This window comes from Pan troglodytes, chromosome 5 (assembly GCF_028858775.2).
Source record: "Pan troglodytes isolate AG18354 chromosome 5, NHGRI_mPanTro3-v2.0_pri, whole genome shotgun sequence".
Lineage (NCBI taxonomy): Eukaryota > Metazoa > Chordata > Mammalia > Primates > Hominidae > Pan > Pan troglodytes.
Genome location: NC_072403.2, coordinates 19105761 through 19126384, shown reverse-complemented (window position 1 = coordinate 19126384; position 20624 = coordinate 19105761). Strand labels below are relative to the sequence as shown.

The 20624-nt window shown below is 43.3% G+C and overlaps 1 protein-coding gene across 14 annotated transcripts in view; it reads right to left on the bottom strand.

Moving 5' to 3' along the window:
* Positions 1 to 20624, bottom strand: part of PHACTR1 (phosphatase and actin regulator 1) — a 574604-nt gene that overhangs the window by 116063 nt on the left and 437917 nt on the right. For all 14 annotated transcript variants that reach the window (XM_009450525.5, XM_009450527.5, XM_009450524.5 and 11 more), the window contains one exon: positions 13523 to 13603. In XM_009450525.5, the coding sequence (XP_009448800.1) occupies positions 13523 to 13603 (81 nt within the window). The remainder of the gene's footprint in view (positions 1 to 13522; positions 13604 to 20624) is intronic.

Below are 20624 nucleotides of genomic sequence, written 5' to 3'. Positions count from 1 at the left end.
TTAGCCGGGCGTTGTGGCGCATGCCTGTAATCCCAGCTACTTGGGAGCTGAGGCAGGAGAATCACTTGAACCCCGGAGGCAGAGGTTGCAGTGAGCCGAGATTGCGCCACTGCATTCCAGCCTGGGCAACAAGAGTGAAACTCCATCTAAACACCTCAGAGAGGTGTCGTTTTAGCAAGAAGATGCAGAGCTTTGAAAGCTTCCGTTAATCCCAACAACCTTTCAAATCACTGCAATCGAAGCTGCCAGTTGCCCTGATAGTCAGTCAAATGATGTAAAATGATGTGTTGAGTAACAGTTAACTAAGTAATAATTTATCTAAGGATTTCCTCGATGGATTAAAAGCTCTAAGCCTAAGAAGTTGGAAATGTTTCTGAGGCATTTGTCAATCTCTGTTGGAGATATTTTCTCCAGTTTGCCTGAGTTTAGGGAGTTGGTGTGATTACATGGTGCCATAGTTGTCATTTTAAAGAATTTTAAATGTAGAGCATAGAAAGCAATATATTCTTATTAAATGTTGCCTATTTACTAATGAGTGTGACTATCATTTGATGCTTGGGCATTTAAAAAGACTTGATAGTCTTACTTGGAAGAAGAAAAAAACAAAAAACGATTTAAGTTCGTGCAAAAGTAATTGCAATTTTTGTCATTACTTTTCATTAAAGCTGCAATTACATTTGTACCAACCAAATACATTAGTTCTTTGGCACTTTTGGACTTTTCCAAGTGAAGAAAAGTCATTTTGTTGTGTGTGTTTGTGTTTAAAAGTCTCTGTGCACTGTCAGGATTTGAGGCAGACACTACAGGGGTCTGTAGGACCAGGGAACCTATATTTTCAGAATCTACAAGTCAGAGAATCTTCCAGTTTTTTTACCCCTACCTGCAGCCAAGTCTTTGGATTATTCTGACCAATATGCAAGAACAATCTGGCAAGAGCCGTGATGTTCTTTTCTGCCTCACGCAGGCATCTCACAAAATCCTTCTGAATCCAACTACCTTGAAAATCTGTGCAAAATTTATTTTCATTCTCAGAATTTAATTGATTCTGTGTTACTTGGGGTGGATATTTTCACACAAGGAATGAAATGGTACCTGTTTTTGTACTCAAAGAATCATCTTGATTTTTGTTATTGTGGTTATTGTTCTGAGTTTATTATCCTATTTTGATTTTAATAGGCTTCTCCTTCTTGCTGAGAAGCCTTTGCCTAAAACATTAAATAGGTGAGATGCAATGACTTTCCATCACAAGAGTGGCAAAGACATTGACCCTGGGTAGCTTGTTTCAGCTGCACTTCCCTGGAGCTGTTTCCTGCTGGATTTATTAGTATTTGCTGCCTCTGACTGCGCCTCATGGTCAATAAACCATGGCTCATGTGGAGTCTGGGCTGCTTCCCCTGCCTTCAGCCTCCTGGTAACCTGAGCACCTCATTACATGGAATTGTGTGGTGCCTGTCTCCCGGGTATGGTTATACCTCCCCAGCAGTCTGCACGCCAAGTGCATGGTTCTCAGATGATGTATCCTCATGAACTATCAGGGCTCTGACCACTATTTCCAAATAATGACTCTGGCTCCAAGGTTTGTAGCTGAAAGAGGAGATACCATCTTGCTATTTCTGGGCATTTTGATATAAAAAATGCAACTGGGGCAGAGATTGAATATAAATGAACAGAATGTCACAGTTTCTCTCCTATGGAATCTGATAGTCTGAATCTCACAGAATCAGTCATTGCGAAAGGGGCCTCTTTCATCATTAATAGGGTAGCCCAACTGAGCCTAGCATCCAAGATTTTAGAAAAGGCTAGAGTTGACCGGGCGTGGTGGCTCACACCTGTAATCCTAGCATTTTGGGAGGCCAAGGTGAGCGGATCACCTGAGGTCAGGAGTTCAAGACCAGCCTGGCCAACATGGTGAAAACCCATCTGTACAAAAAATACAAAAAATTAGCCGGGCGTGGTGGCGCATGCCCGTAATCCCAGCTACTTGGGAGCTGAGGCAGGAGAATCACTTGAACCCCGGAGGCAGAGGTTGCAGTGAGCCGAGATTGCGCCATTGCATTACAGCCTGGGCAACAAGAGTGAAACTCCATCTAAAAAAAAAAAAAAAATGGCTAGAGTTGGGGGAGGGAAGTTATAGGGGACGGCCATTTCAAAATTTGCACAGCTCTGTTTCTCTAGCTGGGCTCTCAAATAGGGTATTCACTAGACACATGTAGTGGTGTTCAAGTTCGTTAAAATGGAATAAAATTCACAAAGCAGTTCCTCAATCAGAGTAACCACATTTTAAGTGCTCCACCACCACACATAGCTAGAGGATACTGCATTGGCCGATGCAGATGACAGAACATTTCTGTTACTGTTGAAAGTTCTACTGGACAGCACCGCTCAAGGTAGACTTGAAAATCACAACCATGGGCCTTACATGTGTGCAAAAGTCAATCCATTTCTGGAACAGAGAGGTTAAAATGATGCTGCTACACTGATCTCCACCATAATGAGTGTCTGGCTCAGTGTACTGTAGTCCTATTAGAGAAACTGCAGTTGTGGGAAACCTGGAGTGCTGGGATGGGGGATGAGCTTCAGGGCACACATGGACAGTGGGAGCTCTGAGAGCAGTGAGACAGAACTACAGAGGCACACATGGCCCTTGGAGGAGTCCTGAGCCTTCAGTGCATCTCGGCTCTACCTGGGCGGAAGTGGGGTGGGGTGGGGACTGTGAGGAGGGCTTGAGAAAAGCATGAAAGGAGAGCAGAAGAGCAGGGAAAGTAGGTGGCTGGTGGAGACCATAGCTAACCTTGATCGAGTACCTGCTCTAAGCAGGTGATGACCTAACTTCCCACATTGGATTACGTCCTTTAAGCCCAAATGGGATTATGTCCTTTATGAGATGACAGGCAAGGGCCAGAATGGAGTTGAAGAGTTCATCATTCCATGGGAGGATGGAATGATTCCCAGAGACTCTAGGAGGATCACCCGGTTGGTAACAGACTGCCTTCAATCAAGCAGGCTTGGGCCTGGGAACAGTGAGAAGGGATCAAAGGAAAGCCTGGCCTTGCTGGCGGCAGCAGTCTAGGGTCCTGGGGTTATATTCAATCAGAAACCAGAGTCTAGAGAGATGAAAAGATGCCCTGTATCTTCCATAGACAGAACACGATGGAGCCAGAACTGGAAACCCTGGCTCAGGACTCCTGCAAGAGTACTGTTCTTTTAGACATTATGAATGGGGTGGCATGCCCCATTGACTTGTCTAACTTTACACAAGTCTTGGGCAAAAGTATGAAATCTGGAACATTTTTCTAAGCTATTTCCAGCTTAGCTACTAGACTCCCAAAGTTTGGCTGGCTTTCCAGTTATAAAGGTCAATGCATGTCAGTGGCTGGGGAGTAATAGAGCATTGGAAGGCCGGGGACACGTGGATGAGGTATTGATGCCCACCATGCCCCACGTACCCTGCCCTGCCATGAGTTCACAGGAGGGGTCCAGGTAAGCAGTTAGAAAGGGTGGTTTCATGGTGGATATTCCAATATGAATTTACATCATGCAGCAGCACTCAGGCAGGTGACTGTACTTGCAATACTTAAATTTATGGAAACATTTGTCAAAATTAGAGGAAAATATCTGATGGTTATCTGCCCAAATTTTCATCTATGAGACATGAGGGTAATCCTGAAAAACCTTTGGTGCAAAATTTTCTTGCTGTCATCAAGATACCAAGAAGATATAGCCTTCGTTTGTTCCCTGTACACTGTGGTATACGCATGTGATGTAGGAATTACTGCAGCCATCTTGTCACCATGAGGAGTTACAGCCAGAGGATGGCATCCATTAGCCATGGTATACAGCTGATGAATGAACCAGCCCTGGAGCTGCCCTACAATTGGACTTTATTATGTGAGTTTCATTCTTTCACACAATAAATATGAAATGAGCACCAAGAAACTCTAAGATTGTTTGAGGCATTTGGGATACCTTAGAGGACAAACATACAAAAATTATTAGCCTGCAGACTTTCTAAATTTGCTTATTGTTTCAGTCTCTTTAACCTTTTTATTACCTGCATCTAGAGCATCTTAACTTACACCCTGCTGCCTGCATATTGGCTTCACAGGTAACTGAAGAATCTATATAATAGCATAAATGTAATCAAAAGGGCACTTTTATTCCTGATCTTTTTCTCATTCCTTGTCTTATTTGATGTGTCTGCATTTGACAGTGTGGGCCATTTTGTCCCCAGCTGAGCAACAGTCTCTTGTGTTGGCTTCCATGATGCTACACATTTTTGGTTGACCTCCTATTTTTTGACCACTTCTTAGTTTTTGAGGGTCCTTCTTACTCCTAGGTCATTTTTTTACTCCCCAAACATTAAATGTTGGGGTTCCATGGAGTTTTCTATCAGGGCCACCTTATTTTCCTACTCTACATTCTCTCTGAGAAATACCATCAATTTACATGACTACAGGATGTATACACTGACCAGTCCAAACCATCTCCAGCCCAGCCCAGCCCAGATCTCCCTTGAGTTTCATGTCTGTATACTTAGAGGTCTACTTAGATATTTGGATATCTGAGACTCAATGGGGACAAATCATCACAATGTTTTGTGTCCTAAACTCACTTCTCTCGGGATCCCAGCTCAGGGAATGGTCTACCCAGTTGCCCACGCCCAAATCCTGAGTCTCAGCACTGCCTACTTCCTTTCCTCACTTCCCCAAATCTAAGTGGTCACAAGTCCCTTTAGACCTCACCTCCTAGAACTCTCCAGTCTGTCCTCTCTTTTTCCCCATGCTTACTACCCTTTTCCCCACTACCCACCATCACATCATCTGAATCCCAGCAACGGTCAGCTAGCTGGTATCCCTGATTCATGTCTTGCTCTCCTTGCAAGTCAGTCTCCCTGCAGGCAGTGTGATGAGGCTGCAAATCTGATTACGTGGAAAACATAATTTTCCAGTCTGCATGATCTGTCCTGACTCCCCCTTTCCTTACAGACATGCTGGGCACTCTTACCCCTTCTCTTCATTTATTCCTGACTCCGTGCCTCCAACTGTACTGGTCCTTCGGCTTGTAACATTCCCTTACCCCTCCTATCTTCTCTAGCATGATTCTTACTCACCCCGCAGGGTTCCTCTAAGATACCACTCCTTCCAAGATGCCTTCCCTAAGTCCCCAGACCTCGGTGGGTGATGCTTCCACATGCACCTGAAAATACTATCCTTTCTCCATTGTAACTGCCAAGCAGCCTAAACCCGTCATCAGGACTGTAAGTTCTATTAGCCAGAGATGCCTGGCTTGGCCTTCCTAGTATTCCTGGTGCCCGGGATGGTGCCTGAAACACAACAGGCACTCACAGATATATAATGAATGAATACATTTATGTGGAACGCTTACTCATTACAATAATAATTATTATCTCACGAATTCTTTAGGTTTGGGATAGTGGTTTTCTGAAAGAACAGTGTTGCTTAAGAGAATTGTTATCACAATTGCTCTTTATTCTTATTGTTTAAACCACTTTCTATCTGTCTTAATTTAACACCTTTACATTTTCAAAGGTGGATTTTGTTAAAAAAGCAAGTCCAACTAAACCTATTGTATTAAGTGCTTAGGTGCTACACAAATGATTATAGGTTGTTGATGCTGAAAGTAAACACTTTTCATTTTCGCATGGTTACTCCAAATCACAGCTTTCAGAAAATGCCATTTCTAGGTGAGACGTCAGAAACAGCTAAAAACGTGACAAACAATAGTGCCTGGTAAAGGCTGTGAAAAGCATTTCCTATAAACGTCAAGATTTAGAAGTCTATGCACCTGGAATACCAGATAAACTATGGGATTTAAGAAGGCTCGAGTCTACATTTGTCTCCTCTAATACAGAGAAGAAGTTTTATTTTTATTTTTAAAATACGATGACCTTTTAATTTAAATATTGGGCTTTTTCATCTTGAATGTCAGAAGACGAAAAATACGACCCCTGTGTAAAAGAGTTGTCCATTTCAGGAAGCTTCTGTTTGTGTTTATAATTAAAAATAACACCTTCCAACCTGATTAAGGTTGCTCCAACCTGATTAAGGAAAAAAACATACCTCAATGCACTTTATTACTTGCTGTGGCATGTTATCTCTAATTTCCAGCACACAATGGAAAGCAAAGTTGCTCACTGGCACACTGTCAGTTTGATTCTTTCCTTGCAGGATACATGCCCTCCTTATCTCTTTTCCCCTCCCTGTGGGATTACCTCTTCCCCCAGGTCTAGGTAGGACTGCAGTGGAAACTACCAGGTGAGCTGCGGCAGCTTCAGTGATCTCACAGCAGGCTGCCACATTTAGGGTGTGGAATTGTCTAACATGCAGGGAAAATGTCATTTCATCGGATGGTAGAGAAGTGGTCTTCTTTTCCCTCCCCATCCTCCCAATAAAAGATACATCCACGTGAATTAAACATACCCATACCATACAAAGTGAGTGACACTGTGGTAGAATTGAGGCTTCATAGAGAAATTCAGTGATGGAAATAGCACAATCACCACTGTTATCCCCTAACATTCTACAAATACAGCATCATGTTTATTTGTAGAGATTACTTGCAACAGCCAGTAATAGCAATATTTATTAAGATTCTCAGACAACCAATGTGCATAGCTTTCCTGTGTCCCTATAAATCCCACATGAAGAACATGTGATCTCAGCAGGGGTTTTAAGAGTTCACACTCACCGGCTGTGACTTAGGTTGCATCAATAACCTTTCTGGGCTTCAGCTGCTTCGTGCCTACATTGGAATAATCAGTAGCTAGCCAGGTGACTTCGTGAGATCCTCGCCAAGTGTGAGAAATATTATCACTATTTTACTAATGGCCAAACAATATACAGTTGCTCCTTGAATGACACGGGTTTGAGCTGCATAGGTCCATTCATATGTGAATTATTTTCAACCCAACACAGATTGAAAAACCTGTGTTTGGAGGGCTGATGTTCTGTATACATGGGTTTCAACAGGGCTGACTATGGGACTGGAGGATGTGCGAAATTTGGTACGGGAGGTGGTTCTGGAACCAATCCCTTGCGTATACCTCGGGATGACTATACTATTGACTGACATTGCTATATTTTTCCCATACCACTTAAAGACACTATCTGAAAGTAGGGCATTTGGCATCCATGTATACAAATATATACATAATATAATATTACCTATTTAAATAACTGGCAATAAAGTTTTATGGACCATAAAACTGAATAAATAAGGGGGATCAGTGTTCTTAGTATTCTGGATTTCGCCAGTGCAGTGAATAAACCAAGTCATGTGAACATGCAGAAATTACCTCATGCCTGCATTCATTGCTTTCTATTAGCATTTGCTGAACATCAATTTTGTCCCAGGCACTGCTATAGACACCTGGGCTACAACAGGGAACAAATCAGACGAAGACCCCTGCCCTGCTTGGTGGAGCTTATGAAGTGAGGAGAGATCGGCAAGAAAAAATTAACATGATAAATACATAATTTACAGGCGTCTGAAGGTGGAAGGTGATAAGAGATAGAAGAAAAAAGGAAGAAGGAGGGTAAGGGGCCTAAGAACTTAGAGGAGGCGGCAGCAATTTTAAACTTGGTGGTCGCAGAGTAAGCTTCACTGGGAAGGTGACACCTCAGCCAAGGCTGGAAAGAGGAGCCAGCCATCTGGATATCTGGGGGAAGAGGCTTCTGGAAGAAGGTGCAGCCAACGCCAACCTCAAGGGCCAGGAAGCAGGGCTGAAGTGGCACCAGGGAAAGGGAGTTTGTAGGAGGGATGAAGAGAGTGAAAACAAAAGTTAGGGGTTGGAGGGCAGACCATGCAGGGCTTTACGCTGTTGTAGAAACCTGGAATTTCTGAGTGAAATGTGGAGCCACTGCAGGCTTTGAGCAGGCAGTGACGGGCTCTGATTTACAGGGTAATGAGAGAGAAGCAAATGCCACAGAGAGGCCTTTATTGAAAAGAAACATCCCGGGGCAATCTGAAGAACTTAAGGGCTCATGAATGAAGTTACAAGTTGCCTTAAAGTCGTAGTAGGACCAGGTTTCAGAATCTGGGTGCCCATGCCCCTGTTTGAGCCACTCAGTCACTTCGTTTAGGTCTCTGTGAAAATGTCACCTCCCACAAGAGGTCCTCCATGATTACACTGACCTAAAATCACAACCCCCTCCCCCTTCGCTTGACTTTATTTCCTTATCCTGCTGCTTCGTTTTTCTTCAGAGCGCTCATCACTCCTTGGCAACAAATACTATATGTATTATTTCCTATTTCTGAGTAGAAGGTAAACTCTGAAATGGTAAGATTTTGCAATTGTGGTTATCACTGTAGCTCCATACCGAGGCAACTCCTTGGCACGGAGGGAGCACCTGGTGCCAATTTGTTGAATGAATAAATACATGCATAGCCCGGGAGCGAAGGAGAACTTTGTTTAATTAAACTTTGTTTAGTTTGTTTAAATTAAGTTCAAATTTAAGCAAATAGGTCGTAAGATTGAGGAATAAATAAAAATAAACTGTCGAAATATAGATTATTTTACGCCATTAATTGGTTTAACATTTTTACTATTTATAGTGTTGGCAGTTCACCTTAACATTTAAGTTGTGTTCTTTATAAAACAATCATATTGTAGAAAATCAGGAAAATGAGAAAAAAATAACCTACAATTTTCTGTCCATGCTACCATCACAACTAACATAATTTAAAATTGCCTTTTATGTGGTTTTCAAAGTGTGCTGCATTCTTACCTGGCCTCAATATATCTAGAGATCAAACTATTTCCTCTGATTTTAAAACTTTTATCTAAATCTCTGGATTGTAAAATTATGTGATTCAATATGGAAGCCAATAATAAAAAAAAAGCTGTTGAATAACTATGCTCTTCTTGTCTAACACACTCTGTTAAATGAGGAATCTCTGTGCCGGTTCAGTCGACATGTGAGATTACTTTTCTTAGACCCAAGCTCTCGTTTTGCCTGAATTAAATTCATTGACCAGTTTGGGATTTTAACCCATGAAGAAAAATGGAAAGAATTTTGAGAACTGTCAGAGTAATAAAACCTCATTAATTTTGTGTGTACTCTGCCCAAAGAATTATGACTCTCAAATCACTAGTTTATTTTCATGGTTTCTATGAACAAGTGGGGCATTATCAGGCAAAATCAATAATGTAAAAAGCACTGGAAGGGAAAATCCTACCTAGTAAAGACAAATTATCTTCCACCACATTAGTAGTATCGTGCACACAAACAGCATAACTGCGGCACAAACAGAGGTGGGGCCTGGAGGCTGCATGCAGGTGGACAGGCTGACACAGTCATTACAAATCAATGCGGCAGCTGTCAGGGTCCATGCATCGCTGGTGGAAACGATTTTGCTGCCGGTAACTAGCTAGAGTCATGTGCGCTAACACAAGGAGATGGTGCAAAATGAGGAATGACCAGCCAGGCAATATGGAATGATTGCTCCAAATCTATGAGATTTATCCTTGAAATGAACAACTTAAAAAAAGAAAGTCTCTTTGCCATTTGCTGTTCATCAGGTTGTGGCAATAAAATTCTATTTGATTTACCCCCCCGAATCTCAGATACAGGAAAAAGAATGATATTATAGAAAGGGAAGAACAAATGACAGGAAAACGACTTGCTTAGAGGCTAAGAGGAAAGCCAGGTGGAACCGAATTCGGATACAGAAGACTGGGTTCTCGGTGGACACCGACACGAAGGCCATTCTGAGGAGGTCACAGATCTTTGTACTTTTTAAATCCTCAGACAAAAGGGGACAGTGATGTTCACCCTTCTGAATTCTTGGGCCTGTTGATAGGGTCACCTAGGGTGAGGCACATAAAAGGTTTGAAGAAAATATAAAGGACAATGATGATGATGATGAGACTACCAACAATCACAGCATGTTAACCCTTATTGAGAATTTATAGATTACTATAAAGTCACTGTTATAAAAAAGTCACTGTTCTATTTCATATGTGCTATCTCCTGTAATCCTCATCACAACATCACCCATACTTTCAGATAAAGAAAGAGAAGCACAGAGAAGTCAAGCAACTTGACTAAAGTTGCACAGCCGGTCAACAGTGGAACTAGAATTGAAACTGATTCCAGGGCTCATGCTCCTAACTGTAGATATACTATAATATGACGCAATGAGATTAATATCCACAGAGATACAAAATGAATGCTTTTATCAGAAAATCCCATAGAAAACACAAACCTATACACTACTATGTGCAATGAAGTTTTCATTTTAGCCTGTCTCCTCTTCTCCTCTTCCCAACATCCAAACAGTAAACATTTTTGAGCATCCAAACTATATCAGACATGATTTGGGGCTTGGGGAATCGCAGCCTCTGAGGCCCCTGCTCTCCTACAGTTTATGTGCTAGTGAGCAAAGTCAGTCAACAAACAACAGAAAGAACAGACAGTGATAAGTGCAAGGATCAAAGTAAAACAGGAAGTTGTGGTGACAAGTGACATGTGGGGACTAGACTGGTCCTTCCCTCTGCAATCACTTATTTATGTATGTATGTACAGATTTACTTATTTATTTCCTTTTTTGAGACAGAGTCTTGCTCTGTTGCCCAGGCCAGAGTACAGTGCACAATCTTGGCTCACTGCAACCTCCACCTCCTGGGTTCAAGTGATTCTCCTGCCTCAGCCTCCCAAGTAGCTGGGGCTACAGGCGCATGCCACCACACCCGACAAATTTTTGTACTTTTAGTAGAGACAGGGTTTCACCATGTTGGCCAGGCTGGTCTCGAACTCCTGACCTCAAGCGATCCACCGCCTTGGCCTCCCAAAGTGCTGGGATTACAGGCGTGAGACACCACGCCCGGCCCGCAGCCACTTACTGAGTGCAGGTCCTGTGTCAGCTCCATGTGTGCTGATGGAGAAAGAAGCAAGTGTGACAGAGGCACAGTGCCTGCTCTCAGGGAACTCCTAACTGTTGGTGAGGACTTGGGGCACCAACAGTCTGGAGTTCCTTGAGAGTAGCCTAAGGGACCCTCCAGTCTCAGGGATCCTATCAAATGAGGCTCATTTCCCTATCAAATGAGGCTTTTGCTCCAACAGTTTGTGACTTCTTTTTATAAGTCAGGAAGCCACTTAGGCAATTCTTATCTTAACCCAGTTATTAGATGTAACGGAAATAATAAATGCTACTGTACATGTATTCTCTACTTCAGAATATTCCTGAGGGAGAAGAGGGATTGTTTAAGTGGATCTGAACACGTTTTGGCTGTAACAATAATACTTATTTAAGCACTCGGGTGCTTACTATATAATACTATACCTTTAGTTAAACATTTTCCATCTCTCCTGGGGGGTGAATATGGGGAAAGGAGCTTATGATGAAGCATGGAGATTTAAAATCAGAACAAGGGAGGGGCCGGGTGCGGTGGCTCACACCTGTAATCCCAGCACTTTGGGAGGCGGAGGCGGGTGGATCACCTGAGGTCAGGAGTTTGAGACCAGCCTGGCCAACATGGTGAAACTCCATATCTACTAAAAAAACAAAATAAAACAAAACAAAAGTAGCCGTGCATGGTGGTGCGCACCTGTGGTCCCAGCTACTCAGGAGGCTGAGGCAGGAGATCCACTGGAACCCAGGATGTGGAGGTTGCAGTGAGCTGAGATCGTGCCATTGCACTCCAGCCTGGGTGACAGAGGGAGGCTCTGTCTCAAAACAACAACAACAACAAAACAAGGGAGGGTTGGGGGATCATACAGGCAGCAAGACATTGAAGAAATGCAACAAAAGTATGGATTCTTTTCCTGGAGAGCTTAATCCATCAAAAAAGTGGTATGCTCGTATGGTCGTACACAGAGATCGATGGATAAAACTGGCTTACCACAGGGCTTGCTTGACCCCAGGAGGTTCTGATAATGACAGAACGTAGTTTGGAATCATGCACCTTCACATTCTGCCTCCATTATGCCTTGCCACCGGGGCAGGGCAAGAGCTAGGCCACTTTTCTCTTGCATTTCAGGCTAGTAATTTGTGCTAAGAGAAAATACTTCAAAATACCATGGGGAAGGCCCATGACAAGAATGAAGGAGGTCAGATTCACCAGAGGAATAAGAAGCAACCCACAAAACAGTGGAGTCTGAAAGATGCGCCAGAACCCAGAAGTACCACCTGCCTCGTTGTAGTAGAACACACATGAGGCATGTAGAAGACCTACAAAAACACAGCAAATGGACTGCGTCGGCAGATTACAGGAGCACTTTGACTATCAGGACAGATTGTTAAAGTAGAATATTATGTGATTTAATAATCTGGCCCACCAGATAACACCTGCGTGAAACAATCAGAAGACCTGACATAGAAAACCACTGTTGATGATTTTAACAAGATTGGAAGTGACAGTCTGTTATTTCACTTAAAGCGCTAACAGAGGGAGTGTGGTCCTCAGAGTGAGAGAAAGAGATAAGAGGGAGGGGAGGGAGGAGGAAGAGGAGGAAGGAGGAGCAAGAAGAGAAGGTGCACGCATGCAAGTTCAATTGAAAATTGCAAAGGCCAGGCGCGGTGGCTCACGCCTGTAATCCCAGCACTTTGGGAGGCTGAGGTGGGAAGACTGCTGAGCCCAGGAGTTTGAGACCAGCCTGGGCAACATAGTGGGACCCTGTCTGCACAAAAATACAAAAATTGGCCAGGTGTGGTGATGCACACCTGTGGTCTCAGCTACTCAGGAGGCTGAGGCGAGAGGATCCCTTGAGCCTGGGAGGTCAAGGCTGCAGTGAGCCGTGATTGCATCACTGCACTCCAGCCTGGGCAACAGAGCAAGAACCTGTCTCCAAAAGATATACATAATAAACTAAAATACCATAAAGCTCTTAGAAAAGAGGAGTGAAGGATACTTCATATGCCATGTAGATCACTGCATACATTCATATTCAAAGGCAATAATTCAATAAGCAAAGGACACGTGGTATTCACCAGCAAATATCTGTGGACACATTCACAGAGCATTTGAAGCACCATAATATTATCATTTCCAATATCTTAAATGTACAGTCATATATCACAAATTGATCTCCTTCAATTTATTCTATTGTGGCAAGATGGACCACCAAAAGCAAGCAAACAAACAAACAAAAACAAGTTAAGGAAATCCTAGATGAGTATGGATTTCTCACACTTGTCTTGGGAATCCTTAGTTGCTGAAAGGGCCTAAACAGGTGACTGCACCCTGGTCGTGTGTATTTGCATACCAACAGACTCACAACCAGTGCCTGCATCATTCCTGGGGCCACATCATTTTGCTTAGCCTCCTGTGGTTTGATTCCAATGCTCAGAAAAGGGAGTTTTATTTCCTTCGTCTCATATGATGCTGACAGCTTCAGCACTGTCTGCTATGTTCTCTTTTCTCTCTAGAACTGTCTGGAGTTTTAACGGTTCAAATCCTGATATCTGGTGATGCAGAAAATGAAATGGAACTCCAAGCAATATGCATGCAGATTCCACGCATGACTCTTTGACCCGGGGATGACAGACCAATCCTCCTTACCTTTATCATAGATTTCCTTCAGGACTCCTCGCTTTATCAGCTCTTCTCTGCTTTGCCTCATAGATATTTTCCTTTCCAGGGCTACAAACAGAAGACAAACAGGGAGGCAGATGTGAGCAGGTAACAAAGCTGTCTTCTAAAGGATCCTATGTTAACACATATGGCAATGTAACGTACGAGAAAGCTTCTGTAAATCGTGCTTTGCTAATGTGAGCTAATGAGACATACCAGTTAATATGTTTTGATACTGTCATAATAAACCTTTTAATCAGATTATGTCATTTAAGCTTCCAAATAATCTTCAAATTACCACCTATGACAGGGTAGGCATTCTTTTTTTTTCTGAGACAGAGTCTCACTCTGTTGCCCAGGCTGGAGTACAGTGGCGCGATCTCAGCTCACTGCAACCCCTGCCTCCCAGGTTCAAGCGACTCTCCTGCCTTAGCCTCTTGAGTAGCTGGGACTACAGGCACATGCCACCACGCACAGCTAATTTTTGTATTTTTAGTAGAGACGGGGTTTCATGGTTTGAGCCAGGATGGTCTTGATCTCCTGAACTCGTGATCCACTTGCCTTGGCCTCCCAAAGTGCTGGGATTACAGGGGTAAGCCACTGTGCCCAGCCGAGGTAGGCGTTCTTATTTAATTGAACCCCAATTTATGGTTGAACCTGTAGCACAGAAAAGCTCAACAACTTGTCAGAGTCACATCGCTATTGAGTAAAGGAACTGGGATTCAATGCTAGAAACGCCACCTTGGATGTCAGCCGAGCCTCATGTCTTACTGAACTTTCCTGGACATGGTACTTCCTCCCAGGAGGGACTGCTGTTCCAATGATCTAGTTCATAGAGATCATGCCTCACTGAGGATTCCGTTGCTTTCCAACTATTTTTAAAAATGGTGTGAAAATATCTTCTGAGAAGCTCTCTGGTGTGGCCTCCCAAGGTCCGGAGGTGATACTGTCTAAAGGTAGGGGTGGCTTCCATGGCACGGCCCCTCCACTGCCCTCTTCTCTTAGGCTCCAAGCTGGAACAGCCAAGTGGAGAAGGAACCATTCAGTTACCCAGTGCACCTCCACCATGGCGCCACCATGCACCTAGGTCAAGTGCTTGGGAAGGTGGCAGCGGGGCTGGAGGAAGGAAGAGGTAACAGTGGGTGTGCTGGGGGGCAAATCAAGTAGAAACAGCCCAGGAGTGAGGAAATGAGGGGCTGCCCAAGAGGCAGGCCTGTGGCTCAAAGGAGGGACACGGGCGAACATGGGGAGGAAAGAAGGCTATTCCAGCAGCTGGCGTAGTCTCTGGTACACACTGACTCAACCTCCACAGCCTTTGAAAACATATTCAGGGGAAAATCATCAGCTATGAAATAAGGAAACTACTTTATGCAGACAAATTCAGATACAGATTAATTAAACACACACTGCCCTCAACGGAATTTAGTCCAAAGAATATGAAGAAGAACTAGAAAGAAAGCAAGCAACAAGGATTGTGATTCTAACTCTGCCACCCTCTAAGCTATGGGACATGAGTCGAGTGACCTTAGTCAAGTCACTTTGCCACACTGGGAAAACACTGATGCCTCAGCCCAGCCATTCCAATTTCATAGGTCCGGGGTGGGACCAGGACATCTCCATTGTGATGAAAAAGCTCTCTGGGTTATTTTCAGGCATGACTCGGCTGAGAATCACTAATTATATATTTTGGAACTTACTATTTTAAAAATGTTACGTTCTAGCTCCCTCTCTGAAATTATAATGAATTAAGTGGTATGAGGGAGAAAAATAAATGTTAGGTTAGAATGCACTCACACAGAGCTGACGGAGAACATATTAACCCTAAAATAGAGACATAAATCTGTACCCACAGAAGTGACGGCAGGAGGGCTATATGGGAGGACAAGGGGGAAAGCTGGGTGCAGGAAACATGGAAACAGTGTTTGTGTGGGGGTTCAAGAGTTTTATTTGTCAAACCAGATGACATTATATGGTGGCAGGAAGGCAGAAAGATGTTCTATTCAGAGCTTGGGGAAGGGCTGGAGAAAGGACAGGGAATTGCATGCAGTTAGGTTAGAAAGTTCTGCCTGATTTGAAAAGATCTGCTAAGCAGCCGGGCGCGGGGGTTCACACCTATAATCCCAGCACTTTGGGAGGCTGAGGTGTGTGGATCATTTGAGGTCAGGAGTTTGAGACCAGCCTGGTCAACATGGTGAAACCCCATCTCTACTAAAAATACAAAAATTAGTTGGGCGTGGTGGCGCATGCTTGTAGTCCCAGCTACTTGGGAGGCTGAGACAGGAGGATTGCTTGAACCCGGGAGGCAGAGGTTGCAGTGAGCGAGATTGTGCCACTGCACTCCAGCCTGGGCAACCCACGGAGACTCTGTCTCAAAAAAAGAAAGAAAAGAAAAGAAAAGATCTGCTAAGCAGCACAGCAGCACAGCGGAAGAAGACTGGACAGGTAAGGTGAAGCAGGGGGGCTTTAGGTACGGGGTTTGTTACAGATGTTTGGGTGACAAAAAGCCATCCAAATATAAAGAGATGCTTTCCCCTTCTGTACTTAACCGCATAAATAAAATGGATTTCTCTTAAACAAAATGAGGTTTTCTAGGTGTTGTAAACCACAGACTAAAGTGGAGAGACCTGGTCTACAGCACTAAAGGAAGATCTGCAATGAGGTGAGCAGAACCCTGGACTTGGAGGTCCAAGATCCTGAGCTATTAAGAGAAATGTGGATGTTCTCAGGCTAAGCACTCAGCCGTCTGGACATCAGCTGTCACTCAACAACTGTGGATCCGCTGTCCACAGTCAAAGGCACCGGCTGGGGCTGGAAATAATGGTGACCAAAGAGAAAGCTGTTGCCGTGATAGAGTTTACAGACTCATGTGACATTCAGACCATCATCAAATGATGATATTACTTAATGTGTGATCACAAGTTAAGATCAGTCCTCCTTAAGAAAAGGGACAAGTTCCTATCAGAGCATATGGTAAATATTGTCCCTGATTGGGGTGTTGGAAAAGGCTTTTCTGAAGAAGAGATCTTTGAGCCGAGGGGGGCTGGGTAGGGGCCGAGGGAAATGCTCCAGATAGAGCAGCCTGCTCTAGATGGAGAAATCATGGTGCCAGGAAGGAACAGAAAGAAAGCTGGTGTGGCTGCAGCTGCCAGCATCAGATGAAGAATGTTTGAGATGGGGTAGGAGGCTGGGCCATGAAAGGCCTCATGGACCATGTTATTCTAAGAGCAATGGGAAGAAATGATCAGCTTTGAGGATACGAAAGATGAACATTCACTTTAATATAGGGAATGGATTGGAAAGAGGCCAATGACTAGGTGATTACAGGCATCTAGGCAGGGGATGATGGTAGCTGAGATGAAGATGCTGTTGACAGTGACAAAAGATGCACCCAAGACATGTGAAGGTGGCAATGTAGACACGACTAGATGTTAAAGCTTGGACAGGGATATGCAGGAAAGAGAAAGGCCAAGAAGGATGCCTTGGTTCTTGACTGCATAACTCAGTGGACGGTGCTGTCCATGACTAAGGCAGGGAATACGGGGTGAGAATCGGGGTTGGAGGATGCATGACAAGTTCGATGCTAGTAGCCACATCCAAGAGACATTATCAAGCATGTGCTAGGGAAATGCAGTTGGATACGTTAACAAACAGACATGGGAAGTTAAATCAGAATGTGCTATGTGGCACAAACTATGCCAGATGCTTTCACGCACCAGTGCTTCTCAAACTTTTCCATGGAAACATTCCTTATGACAAAGGGAGAATACTAGGGGCTCCAAGGGTATGACTCAAAGTTGCCCAAGCCAAGCGTTAAATAAAGTACATTTCTTTAACGTACTAAGTTTCCTTTAAAAGTAAATGTAGAAATCACATAATATATCTGTTTTAATTTAAATAAGAAAATACTCCTGCTCCATCACCACCAATTTCCAAGTTAAAGTGACATGCTGGAAAGAGATGGCTTATTTCTTCTATGGCTTTGTCCATTCCTGGTATAGAACCCTGAGCCCACAGCGAATGCACAGATTCTTTTGAGAAGCATGAAAAATTGTTACTTAACTTAATCTTCACCACAATCCTGTAAAGTATAATCATTCCCAATTTACAATGAGGTACCTGAGGCCTAGCAAAATGAACTTACTCAGAGTACCACAGCAGTAAGTGGAAGGGCAGAAAGAGATTTTAATGCTCTTCCCTTTTTCTCCATGACGCAACATCATTGTGAGAATGATTATAATGTATAGGAAAACAAAAAGGCTCTAAAAACAGAAGGCAATCTGATTTGAGTTTACTTGGGTTGAAAGTCATGGTAAAGTGACATAATTCCACTTTACTCTCAGGAGCTTCTTCCCTGTAAGGAAATCTTCAGGTTTTTTTGTTTTTGTTTTTGTTTTTTTGTTTTTTTTTGAGAGGGAGTCCTGCTCTGTCACCCAGGCTGGAGTGCAGTGGCATGGTCACGGCTCACTCCAACCTCTGCCTCCTGGGTTCAAGTGATTCTCCTGCCTCAGCCTCTCCAGTAGCTGGGATTACAGGCGCCTGCTGCCACGCCTAGCTAATTTTTGTATTTTTAGTAGAGACGGGGTTTCACCATGTTGGCCAGGCTGGTCTCGAACTCCTGACCTCATGATCTGCCCGCCTTGGCCTCCCAAAGTGCTAGGATTACAGGCGTGAGCCACTGTGCCCAGCCAGGAACTCTTCTCTTCTTACCATCTCTCTTAACAAGGTATGCATGACGCCTCTCTTCTGGTTTTACTTTAAGCAGCTCTTCCAAAGTCGGAGCTAAGTTTCAGTGGGGTCAAAGTGTTCTGCAGCAGGCAGGTGTATGCACATCTACCCCCCCATGTCTGAGGAAGCTGAGAGGACAAAGAAAAGCTGAGAAATTAATCTTCTGAATTTGTACTAGGGACTCACAAACAGAAGCCAGGGCTGGGTCTTGGGCAGCAGTGAGATGAGATAGTGGATCCCCAGGCCATTATTCTCCCAGACCCAGGGCTTATATACTATATGGAAAGGGTCTGCATGATTGAAAAGAAAGTGTAGGACAACCGAAGCATGGTAACATTAAGGTTGTTTTGACCTAAGGGCAGCACTTACGATAAGTACATGCTCTTGCACAAAGAACAGTAGATAAACTGGAAATCTCAGAGGCCTTCTAAGACCTGGGGTTAATCAGAAGCCAACATGGTGGATTAGCATCCAAGATGAAGTTGCTTTAACTTTTACACTAGGACAAGCTCACCACTGCTCCAGGAAGTAAAATACTGTGGGCTGTCTGGTGCAAAGGGACAACCATTGGACCTGGTTTATGACTGACCCGTAAAACACAGCGGGAAATGGGGTTAACATGGGGAAAAAAGAAAATACAATGGTTTCCCTTCTCACAAACCGGGTATGGTCTGACCCTCCTTCCTCGATAATTTTGGCTTTGGGTAGAACAAACATGAAAAAGGAAGAAAAAAGAAGGAATTATGAAAAGTTAAAGAATTTAGAAGAAGAGGAGTGAGCCACTGAGAAAGAGAGAAGGTGTGATGTGTCATGTACCAGCCCGACGGATGGCAGGGATAAGATAAATCAGCTAAATGAGAACCGAGGTGTGAGGGTGAGCTGACTGCCTGGGAGTGTTTGGTCTTTGGGAGGTAGAAAATGAAAGTGAACAGAACAAAGCAATCCATCCCTTTAAGCAAACATCTGTATTTCTAGAGGTGCTGGAAAAGCATGAGAGCAGATATTATTTTTATATAAAAAAATAAAGTCAGAAGGACTTATTTTAAAACAAGAAAACCTATTCTCAAATCCAAAAATCACCCTGATATTATACAGTTATTAAAATACACGGCAGGCTGGGGCACGATGGCTCAAGCTTATAATCTCAGCACTTTGGGAGGTTGAGGTGGGCCTCACTTGAGGTCAGGAGTTCAAGATCAGCCTAGCCAACATGGTGAAACCCCATTTCTACTAAAAATACAAAAATTAGCCAGGCGTGGTGGCCTGTAATCACAGCTTACTCAGGAGGGTAAGGCAGGAAAATTACTTGAACCCAGGAGGTGGAGGTTGCTGTGAGCTGAGATTGCACCACTACACTCCAGCCTGGGCAACAGAGTGAGACTCCATCTCAAAAAAACAAAATAAAATAAAATAAAAAATAAAATAAAATACAGGGCAGTATAAAATCCAAGTGTCCACACAAGGGGATGCTTCAGTGTAAACCATTTGGTTATAAAACTGGATTGCGGTGATGGCTGCACAACCCTTTAAATTTACTGAAATCATTTACTGAAATATACTTACAATGGGTTCATTTTATGGTATGTAAATTATACCTCAATAAAGTTGTTAAAGAAAAATGCCTGTAATAGCAAAAGCATTAGTTAAAAAAATGAAAATAGTGAATCTAAGCAGACTAAGAAATTAATAAACTTTAGGTCACAAAAAGCTAGGAGGCCAACATTAAAATTGAAAAATTAGAAATATAGCATATAAAGGTAAATTTCTTTTCAGCAATGTTTTAAACCTCTAACACCTCATTGATCAGTAGAACCAAAACAGAAAAATCCGGAATCTAGTTCTCCCCACAATGAATATGTGGCTTAGAAGGTGGCCAAGGCAACTCCCTGATCTTTAGAAAATAACCAAATTTCCAGCCTGCAGTCAATGCAGAAAACCATCAGAGGCTTTACAATGTGATGCTGGGAACTGAAACATCAAAACAGAACTACATAAACCAGCAAAGGTGCAAAGACTACTTCTAGAAACATCTAGTCTACAATTCAAAACCAACATATGAGAAGCCTGAAGACAGAAAGGAAAAAAGCAAATTGTGCTTTGCTTTTATAGACCAACAATGTTAGCTGACAAGATCCAGACATGTAAAAAAAGAGATTTTGCATATCTCACTTGCCTGAAATATGACTGGGAGAGTGATTTCTCAATTAGAGTGCCAAACATAGCCAAAAATGGCCCCAAGAAACTGTATTTAAAGGTTGGCATGTCCAAGGAAGGCTCTCTAAACTTGCCTTCAAACTCTGCCTTAATATAAAAACTAGGCATGAAACCTCAAAAGGCATGGCTATTCTAGCATCTTTACCACTGT